Source organism: Gossypium arboreum, chromosome 6 (assembly GCF_025698485.1).
Source record: "Gossypium arboreum isolate Shixiya-1 chromosome 6, ASM2569848v2, whole genome shotgun sequence".
Taxonomy (NCBI): Eukaryota; Viridiplantae; Streptophyta; class Magnoliopsida; order Malvales; family Malvaceae; genus Gossypium; species Gossypium arboreum.
Window position 1 is genome coordinate 83,522,807 of NC_069075.1, and position 11,477 is coordinate 83,534,283.

At 34.8% G+C, this 11,477-nt stretch overlaps 2 protein-coding genes across 2 annotated transcripts; one reads left to right on the forward strand and one right to left on the reverse strand.

The window, feature by feature from the left end:
• The first annotated feature begins 3,931 nt into the window (after window positions 1-3,931).
• Window positions 3,932-6,225, forward strand: LOC108486384 (pentatricopeptide repeat-containing protein At1g34160). Its single transcript, XM_017790424.2, has one exon. It carries the CDS (start codon window positions 4,436-4,438, stop codon window positions 6,155-6,157), a length of 1,722 nt encoding a protein of 573 aa, XP_017645913.1. The 5' UTR covers window positions 3,932-4,435; the 3' UTR covers window positions 6,158-6,225.
• Window positions 6,226-6,303: 78 nt separating this feature from the next.
• LOC108486385 (very-long-chain aldehyde decarbonylase GL1-9-like) lies at window positions 6,304-11,170 on the reverse strand. Its single transcript, XM_017790425.2, has 3 exons — window positions 10,839-11,170; window positions 10,189-10,552; window positions 6,304-7,223 (listed from the first exon to the last, which is right to left on the reverse strand). Exons 2-3 carry the CDS (start codon window positions 10,417-10,419, stop codon window positions 6,681-6,683), a joined length of 774 nt encoding a protein of 257 aa, XP_017645914.1. The 5' UTR covers window positions 10,420-10,552; window positions 10,839-11,170; the 3' UTR covers window positions 6,304-6,680.
• Window positions 11,171-11,477: the final 307 nt, after the last annotated feature.

The window sequence follows — 11,477 nt, forward strand, 5'->3', positions numbered from 1 at the left end:
ACAAAAACCATACCAAACATGTCAAAACACAAGGCCATATATACATCACATATCACTTACCAAATTCATAAATTAGGCCAACCCAAATGGCCAAATACACACCCATATTTACATCATTTATGAGCCAAATCTTATGGCTAATATCATATCTCAAAACACATCATCATATTACTAGCCTATACATGTCATATACCATATTTACAAAGCATCAAAAGTACCAACAAGTTGATCGATAGTATGACGATGTTCCTGATGATCCCCGAGTCCGAGCTAGCTTCAATTATCTATAAAAAAGGGAAAGAACACACAAAGTAAGCTTTAAAAGCTTAGTAAGCCATATACAAATAAAATTACCACATGAATCAACATCATTTCCATCCATAGGCAAACTATAAGTGAGCACATATAAGCTCACAAACCTTTCTCGATGTATACATATTCAATACCATAAATGAATTCATCAAATATTTCTCTTTTCAATACTTGTATGAATCTCATACGTGCCTGAGTCACTTAACTCATTCACACATTCTTCCTCGACTTGACTTTTGCCCGTTGAACCTTTTTGAATTGTTAAGGATACTCAAAAATCACATATAGCTCGTACAATGCCATATCCCAGATATGGTTTACATGTTATCACATATCGTTACTGATAACCCAACTATGGTCTTACACGAAATTAATTAACGATGCCAATGTCCCAGACATTGTCTTACATGTAATCACATAATGATGCCAATTTCCCAGACATGGTCTTACACATAACCACATCTCATTAATCCTAATGTCATGACATTCGTATCCTATACTATTCCTAAGGTTCGTACGGGAATTTCGGATATTATAACCCTGTCGATTCTTGCTTGTATTTGATCATTCAACATTCATAGCAATTCAATGACAATTAAACATATATAATTCAATTTAAAGACATTTATTTGCATATGAACTTACCTTGTATTCGGGATAAACGAACTGGATCGATTATTCGATAACCTTTGATTTTCCCCGATCTAATTCTGATTTCTTTCGTTATTGATCTATATACATTCAAAATTAACTTATTTATTTATAAAATCATTCAATTCAGTCCAAAAACACATATTTGAGCATTTTTATACTTTAGCCCCTAAAGTTTCACATTTTTACAATTTAATCCTTATTTCACAAAAATACAAATTCAAGCAATTTAATCCAATTTCACCATAACCGAATTTCACTAGTGTCCCTAGTAGCCCACATATTTCATTTGTTTCACATTTCAACCCCTCAATTTACACATTTCACAATTAAATCCCTAAAATGCATTTTTAGCTAAAATCACTTAACAAAACTTGTGTACCTATCAACAAATATTCATTTTTCATCATCAAACATTCAAAAGCTCAAGTATTCATCAATGGCACTTCACGAAATCATGAACAAATTCAAAAATTAAGGCACAGGCTAGCTAGAATACAAAGCAACGATCTCAAAAACGTAGAAATCATTAAAAATTGAGCTCAAAACACTTACCAATTGAAGCTCACAAGTGCCGAACCCTAAGTGAAATAATACGGCTTCCTTTCTTCTTCTAATTTTAGCTAAGAAGATGAATGCCACCAAACTTGCCTTTTGTTTTATTTAATATTAACATTAATAATTAATTTACCATTTTAACCTTATTAATATACATATAAAATCACTTAATGGTTGTCTAAAATTGTCCACTACCATTTAAAATGGTCTAATTACCATTTAAGGCCATCATATTTAAAAGCCAAGGCCAATTGACACCTTTAACTAATAGCATGCAACTTTTGCATTTTACATGATTTAGTCTTTTTTTATCAAATTAAGCATTCAAACGCTAAAATTATTTCACGAAACTTTCACACATATATATTCACATGCTATAAACACCAAAAATAATATTAAAATAATTTTTTGACATTTGATTTGTGGTTCCAAAACTACTGTTCCGATTTAGCTTAATCTAGGCTGTTACAGGACGTGAGGGCCATGAGCCAGGCTGTGTGGGCGACACGGGCTTGTAGGCCCACATGGGCATATGGGCCCAAATTTTAAAGTTTTTCCTTAGGGTTGTCCATGTCATTCCGATCGACTATGGGCATGTTGTATGGTTGGTATGGGCTTAGATAAGCCTTGAAGCATGAGATTTGATAAACCGTTTGTCTGGTATCTATCATAAGCAATACCTAAATGCACGTGTTGTAATGCCCAAAATGTATGTATGTTGTGTATATGCATGTCTATTATCTGTTATACGAGCATGTTTGATGTAATAATTCTGGTATCTAATAATTCTGATTTATCTGGTATTCTGTTGTATTGGACTATGGGGCGAGATATGTGATATGTGGATGAAGTATTCTGTGAGGTGATATTTTGCCAATATACTAGCAGCACGACTGTGATTATTCTGAAAAGTGTCTTATAAACACTATGTGGTGTGTAGGGTTGGGTGGGTGTTTTACACCCTACGTGGTGTGTTAGGATGGTCGAAGTTGGTGTGTAGAGGATGGGGGTAGGACTTTGTATATCTGTATCTATATGATTCTGTTGATAATTTGATTCTGTATCTATTCTGTTAAGCGATAAAATCTGAATTTATGTTTCCGTTGAGTTACACACTGAGTTTTTAAAACTCACTTTTTATTTGTCTGTTCTGTTCTATCTCACAAAATTAGGTGGGTCGGTGTGATGGAGGCTCAGTTGTGACCATTTATCCGTAAATTTCATTTACTTTAAAAGTTGACCTCTTTTTTTTCTTTTTTCTTTTTTTAGTTTTGAGAGTTTTGTAATTTTGGGACTCTCTGGACTTTTGGGTTTTATTTTTGGATTTGATTTGAGATTCCTTCTACGCTCGACAAAACAATTTACAAAAACAACTATTTAATGCGATCAAGCGCTTTCGAGAAAATAAAGTCAGTTTTCAAAATATAACGACTTTTAAACTTCTGCTGCAAATTATTGTTTTATTTGAAAGAGTATACAATCGATGGTTTTCACTAATGAGTATAATGACATATTCTTTACAATAAAGAGGTACGATGTTTTTAAAGGAAAAGACAGATTTCTAACTTTTCTTCGTAACATCTCTAGATTCGGCCATAACGTTTAGGTCGGGTTTGGGGTGTTACAATTATTATTTATTTTTATTTTAAGTGATATCATATATTATATTAATTATTTTGTTCAGTTCTATATTTTGGCTTTTTCAAGTTTTAGGTTGGATTTATTTTGGACTCGAGCTATATCGGTCTTCAGCTCAAATTCTTACGAACTCAAGCTTTCAAGCTTGAGTTTACGTAGCTTGGATTTTCTGAGTCTCAAGCTTTCTTAGGCTTGAATATATTATGAGCTCGAGATTTCTTGAATTTGGATCGACACGAGTGGACTTTCAAACTTGAGTTTGTTTTTGAGCTTTATATTTTTGTTATGACTTGAATCAACAAATGATGATTGTTTCATGCTTCAATTGATTTTATTTATGTTAATTATTTATTTTTTAACCCTTATTGAATTTGAAAAAGGGAGTTTTTTTTTATGGCAGCAACCTTATCCTTAGCCATTAAGGTTTAAATAAGTTTATTTTTCTTAGAGCACAAGCTCATCAGATTTACATGCAGATAATATCTGATTTGAATATTGCTTGACTATGAAGGTTTTGTTTTGAAATTCAAAATTTTTTATTTTAAAAGTTGACTTATCTCCTCGATTATTTGGAGAAGTGTTTATTTGGAGTGTTTTCAGTCTGAGTAGTTTATTTTGTAGTTTTATATTTTTGTGTTAGGCATTTTTTGGGCAGTTTACACAAAATATTTGAGAGAGTGATTTGTAATGAAATTTTGGGCTGTAAAGATAGGGAGTTAAGCTAATAATTATATTAGATTAATTGTTTAACAAAATGATTTTTTAATGGAAGATTCACAAACTGTTGACAAATATTGTTTGTTATTATTATTATTTTTGCCCTACTCTTTTCAAATCTGATATACTCGCTTGTTCCAACTTCCAACTTGTATTACATCATTAATTACAACAACTGGTTGGAAGATTCAGTAAACCAAAAAACTTTTTCACAACTGAGTACCACTTATCCTCTCATTTCCAAGTCTTGAACATAAGATTTGATGTACCATCTTCGAGCACGAACGGAGAAATCGATTCACTTTGGTCAAGGTGATATTCAAACCGCAACTGGCTATCATGGGCAAGAGTTGTGTTTTCCATAGGGGAAAAGAAATTGAAACCTCAATGCATTTTTATTAGCAGTAAAGATATTTATACCAGTTAAAGATAGCTTTGTACAAGGTAAAGGAAACTAATATCCAAAATTCTACTGTACGCTCTAGAAGCAGAAGCTCTCAACTAAGATATACCAGGATAACTAGTATACTACAATTTGAAGGTCCAAACTCCACATGGAATGGCCAATCTTGAGTCACTCGTACAGAGATGCGCGTCCTTCTCCCACATAAAGCAACTCCAAGCTTACTTCATCACAACCGGCATCTTCAACTGCCGCATTCGCTCCAAACTCCTCGATCTTTGTGCCATCGCCCCCTTTGGCTCTCTCTCCTTTGCTATCTCTGTTTTCCACCAAATCCCAACTCCTTTTACCAATGACTTCAATGCCATTATCCGCGGCCTGATGCAAAGCCCTCAACCCTCCACCGCTTTCGCATGGTACAGAGCCATGCTACGTGGATCTTTCAGAGTGGATGCCCTCACTTGCTCTTTCACTCTTAAAGCTTGCGCACGTGTCTTGGCTGCTACGGAGTCTCTTCAGCTTCATGCTAACATCATACGCTTTGGGTTCATGGCGGATGCTTTGTTAGGAACTACTTTGCTGGATCTGTATGCTAAGGTTGGCAATCTAATTTATGCTAGGAAAGTGTTCGATGAAATGCCTCAAAGAGATATCGCCTCGTGGAATTCCTTGGTTTTCGGGTTGGCTCAAGGGAGCCAAGCGAGTGAAGCATTAGATTTGTTTAAGAGAATGGGAGTTGAAGGTTTAAAGCCTAATGAGGTAACGGTTATTGGTGTTCTTTCAGCGTGTTCGCATATGGGAGATTTTAAAGAAGGTCAAAAGATTCATGGGTTTATAAGGAACCAAAAGTTTTATATGAACCTGCAAGTTTGTAATGCGCTTATTGATATGTATGCAAATTGCGGATTTGTGGATAAGGCGTATGGTGTGTTTGATGACATGGGTGGTAGAAAGTGTATCGTTACATGGAATACTATGATCATGGCCTTTGCAATGGACGGAGATGGATGTAAAGCGCTGGAACTTTTTGAGCGAATGGATGGAGCTGGGGTGCAACCAGATGCTGTCACATATCTCACTGTGTTATGCGCTTGTAATCATGCTGGCCTGGTGGAGGATGGTGTGAGATTGTTTAATATGATGGGGAAGCATGGAGTGGAGCCTAATGTAAAGCATTATGGGTGTATGGTTGATTTGCTAGGTCGAGCCGGGAGGCTTAAAGAGGCTTATGATATTATCAATTCCATGCCAATGGTGCCTGACGTAGTGCTTTGGCAGAGTTTGCTTGGAGCTTGCCGGATTTACAAGGATGTGGAGATGGCAGAGATTGCTTCGAGGAATCTAGTAGAGATGGGGTCTACTAATTGCGGGGATTTCGTGTTGTTATCAAACATATATGCTGCGCATGAGAGATGGAATGACGTTGGTAAGGTGAGGGATGCTATGAAGAACACGGATGTGAAAAAGGTGCCTGGTTTTAGCTACATAGAGGTGGACGGTTTGAGGCACAAGTTTTTCACCGATGATAAGAGCAATGCCAGGTGGAAAGAGATATATGCGAAATTGGATGAGATCAGATTCAAGATTAAAGAGTTAGGCTACGTTGCAGAGACTAGTTTTGTTCTTCATGACATAGGGGAGGAGGAGAAGGAGAACCAACTGTGTTATCATAGCGAGAAGTTGGCAGTGGCCTTTGGCTTGATTAGTACGAGTAAAGGAACCCCAATTCAAGTGATCAAGAATCTTAGGATATGTGGAGATTGTCATGTTGTGATTAAGCTCGTATCAAAGATATATAAGCGACAAATTGTCGTGAGAGATCGAGTTCGGTTCCACAAATTTAAAGATGGATTTTGTTCTTGTAGAGATTACTGGTAAGTGCAACACTAGAAAAATGTTAATTGATAATTTAATAGATTCTTCTTTCCCCACCTTGCCTTGAACAATTAAGGTTTGTTCCATTCATATGCTTAAACCTCTCTGGAAAATGATCACATGTTTGCTTTGGCTCAGGCAAAAGCACATATCAAACAAGTCAAATTGGACATTAATAAACAAAAGGTCTAAGAGCAACCTGAAATCAGTACTTAAAAATAATCTCATACACCAATTCTAGCCCTCTTGAACAGCTCATCAGCTAGTCCAATACAAATTACACAACATGAAGATTTAAATACCGGGTAACATAAAGCAAATATTAGTTGGTGAAACAATTGCAATACAGAACATGGTCAAGCAACTATAAATAAATAAATAACCCAATGACATGCCGGATCCCTAGAACTTAAAGCCTCAAACAAAACAAATTCAACTTCTCAAGAATGGCACAACCTCAAGGAAAAAACTGTTACAGTGTGAAGCGAGAGCCTCTAACTACACAAGACAAATCAACAGAATGTGACTAGTCTTTCTTTAGCCTTACCTCAAAACCCCCCTCCGGTCGCTTCAAAAGATCATAAGGCATATGAGTTCCAAGTAGCTTATCCCAGTTGGCGAAGAACGGCTGAGAGTAGTTATACTTTGTGCCTTGGAGTTGATGATGGATGTCATGATAAGCAGAGTTATTCCAGAAAAATATATGGAAAATATTACCAGGCAACCATAGCCCACAATGATCGTCCACAGTTTTAATCACAGCAAAACAGAAGAAAATTACAGCTGTTCGTGCAGTCATTCCAGAGACGAGGAAAGAGATGGCACCACCAAAAGTATCGAGCAAGAGACCCTCAAGTGGGTGATTGTAAAGGGCCCCAATTGCATAGGGAACAACCAGCCTATGATGTTGGGAGTGGACATGACGGTACAAAAATTTGTTTTGATGCATGAAACGGTGAACAAAGTACTGCCATGTATCCATGACAAGCATTGCAACAATAAATTGCGCAAGTTGAACAGGAACTGAAGGCTGGATTGTGGTCCCAGATGCATCTGCCGTTGATGTCAACTACAGCGAGAACATTAATCAGGTAAAAGTACTCAACATATAAAAGTTATAACTATTGGAAGAACAAAAGAATATTAATTAGGTAATGGTACTCAACACATGAGCAAGCTTATCATCTTATTGAAACTGCTATTATCTAAGTCATACTGGTTCTTCAACCTCTCAGAAAACGCTAATAAATGCTAAAGCTATTTAATCAACAAAGTTTTCAACTGAAATTACTTTTTTTTGCAGATTATAAGCAAACAGACATTTCCAGTATCAAAAACATTTTACAGGCAAGGCAGAAGTTAAATGAAGGAAGCATGTATGATGCCCATCTCATTGAGAAAGCAACAAAAGAAGTTAAGACTTTGGTTCCCAAAGAACAAGGCCATACAGATAGACTTCACGGCTAACACAGTGGAACTACATATATGAGAAGATCTAAGGTAATATACATTCAAATACAGGGAAGGAAAAGAAGATGTCGGTATTCAAAAAGAAAATTAAAGCCCAGCTCAGCTATGCGATTGGTTGAAAAACTGTGATATGAAATAAATGAGAATTCAACCACAAAAAAAAAGGGGGATCATTATGATTATAAGCCACATTTTTCATTAACATCACTCAGACCAAAAAAAAAAAAAAAAAACAGTTTTTAGGACATAATACTACCTAACAAACTTATTAAACAAAAGATTCCAAACACATGCCACCTTCTGACTTTCCAGGTGCTTGGAGGAACATAAGGTCTCCTGGATACTTTTCTATGACCACTGCTACTAGAGGCACTCAGTACATTAGATTTTGAATATTTTAGCTGATCAGAGAAGAGACCAAGATGGCTGAATATAGAAGGGCAAAAGATAGTTTCAGGTTGTTACTAATAACTCTTGAACATGACAAATGGAAAAATATATGGCAAGTAAAAATGAGGACAAGAAAGAAAAAGATAGATTTGGTTGGTTATATGGACGGGAACTGAGATGGTTTTCTTTTCAAGCATCCAATCACTTCTGGCCAAAAAAAAAAAAATCATCCAATCAACAAACTGTCAGATCACCAACGAGTGAATTAAAAATGCATGACCACTTATTTGACACACTTGATGGAGCTCTGAGCCAAGTGCTATTCTAGACAATTTACAAGCAAGACCAGGGCAAGAGGAACATATCATGTTATTAGCTATTTTCCTCTTAGTTATATAAACTCCACTGTATTCTAGAACTCAAAGAGAATGCCAGCAACGATATGGGGAGAAAAATAAATGCAACTTAGAGGACATCTTATAATCATGACCTGTACAAGCCAAGAATCAAATTTGGAGAAATAGCATCAACATACACAAATTTTTACTTCAATGTTTAAATTTTAAATTAAAACACACAATAAGATACCATGAGCAGTCCTCATGCACCAGAAAAAGCTTTTTTTTCATTAGAAAGTAGTTATATGCAACAGGTTGAGGATGACAAACTAGAACTAAGATTATAGGATAAAGGCCCCCCAAAAAATACTCAGTCCTTACCACTACCCTCTAGAAGAAGGGCAATGAGTAAGGGAAAAAAAGAAAGAAAAGCACACAATGTGAATGAAATTGTCTTCCCTTGTACATTACATCTCAAGGATTTCTCAAATGAACTGAACCCAAGCTTCAAATATTTCCCTTATTCAGCTGCAAACCCGTTGCAAATGCAAATTGTACTCGCTCAAAAAATAAAAGACTAACAATCCTTGCATGTGCTTCGCTAAAAAATATATAATCCCACATGTAAAATCTAGGGAATGTACATAAAATAAATAAACATACATAGGAACCAACAGAAATTAATTGAGAACAATATAATTAAGGCAACAACAATAGGCATTCCCATCTCTTTCCCCCTTCAAGTGGTTCTCTAAACGTAGTTAGCACAATGCAGAACAACTAGGTTATGAAGTATTACTAAGGTTTAAAAATATGAAGTATTACTAAGGTTTAAAAAGTATGGTCAAACTCTAGGCAAAATAAGCTGCGTATGCAGGTTCCATTCCACAAAAACCCTACTGTTTTTAGGTCTTTTTTCTGATACCTTGAGACCAATGTACTCATTCCCTAGTGCTGATAGAATTCCTTGGTCTTTATTCTATCCAAATTTGACTTGTTGCATCAGATATCACTTACCACAATTGGTCATGCCTCCAACTTTTTTTAACAATGAAGCAACTAAAGAAGGTATTCAAACTTGATTCCAAACTTAAAACCAAATCTAAAGCTTCTCTATCCTAGTAGATTTCATAAGGTAGGAGGGGGGAGTGGAATAAACTGAGTTCATAAACTCTAGGGAACAATCAAACCTACTTGGAAGCACTGCTATTTTCACGCACCTCACTTTCATTTTTAAAAGTCATGACCGAACTACATGAAGCATCTATGCTTGAGCCTACTCTGAATCACAAACACTAAGGCAAAATTAGTGAAATTTGCAAGTAAACTATACAGATTTTATTACCCGTTTACCGAACAAGGAGTTTGGTTTTACTTTTTTATTGTAGAGGCATTTGTGAAAATTTTGATTCTAAAACCACCAAGATGTTGTTTACATGTAATATGATACTTCGGGAATTTTGGCTTATGGTTTATTACGTATCAGATACTAAGATGTTTCACAAAATTAGTATTTAACAGTCACATCACTGTATACGCTTTTTTGGTTTTTTGGACATTATATTCACTAATTACCAGCTCTTTTTCCCTATTTTAAGATGTTACAGCTATTGTTAAAACTGCATGCTAGATATAAGGGCTCCTCCTATGACATTGACATCAAAGCTAAGGCCAAGCACAAAATCTACCGTAAAACAAATTAAACCACCCCATCTAAATAACAAAGAAGCCAAGAATAGAAAGTGATCTCTTGATTCTTAAATAAATTCGAAAAACTTATATGGAAGAGTAAAGTCTGTCAAGGAAGATTTAAAATAACATGATTTTAGGACTAACCAGAAAGAGCAATTTAGCAACAGTTGCTTGAACAAGCTGTTGAAATAGAACACCCCTAACAACTGAAACGAAAGGCACGGCATTCTTCTCTTCCTCCTCTTTTCTAGTATGTAAACGGTACTTATCCAAATGTGGTAAGAGTTCATAAAACCCAGCATACAACCAATATACAACAACCGGGGCAACTGTCCCCATTGCTTCATCACTCACATATCCTTCCCAAAACACCATTTACTTCTACTTTTCTGTCAATCCCAAATCCACTAAACCAAACAAATTCTGGACGAATAATTTTGTTTTTTCTCCTTGGGCTAATACCCACTTCAACTTTTACAAATTTGAAGCTGCATTTACCGTTTCAACCCTGAAATAAACACCCAAAAACCTTTAAATAAAAAGGATTTCATAACATGAAACTAAACAAAATTTAGAAAAATCAACTTTCTTTTCTAGCATGATTCTGCTTCACTTAATTTCACACAAAAAAAACCCAAAATTTCTAAAATGTTAAGTTTTCCAGTGATCCAGGTCAGTACTTTGCATTGCCCTAATGTTTTTCAACAAGAAAATCAAAATTAGGGCAGAAAATGGGAAGAAAGGGTGAAGAATTTTGGAGATAGAAAAAGAGAAAAGAAATTATTTTGACTTACAGGGGATCGAGATTGATCAAGAAGCGTTGAAAATTCCAATAAAGCTGATTATGCATTCAGATCTAAATAATGGAATCAACCAACAAAAGAGTATGAGTTGTAGTACGAATACAAGTTCATCTTTACACTCATAATTGTGTGTAATGATGAGAGAAAGGGTATAAAACAACTATAAAGTATAAACAAATAAATGTTCTTATCTCTATAATAAATTATTAATCAATCATTAAAATGATTTTTTCCTAAACGTCCTGATCTTTTTTACATGCGCAATTGCGCAGTAATTTTTCATTCGCAATAATTTTAGTTTTATAGACTGATATTTCAATTTCTTTTAAACTGTAATAAGTACAATACAATATGAGAAACAAAGATATGCTAAATTTTCTAGGGATATTATGTCAAAAATAAAAATGCGAGGGAGAAAAATTATAATTTATTTTTAATATTTTTAAAAATTTTCATAAATTTTTAAAATTTGTGTTTATTTTTGAAAATTTAAGTTTTTAGAAAATTTTAGAATCTTTAGGTTTTCTGGAGTTTTACTGTATTTTTATTAAAAATATTCAAAATTCCTTTAAAATATGTTCGAGTTTTCATAAAATGCAAAAACAACCCTAAAATTTCCAAAAAGAAATA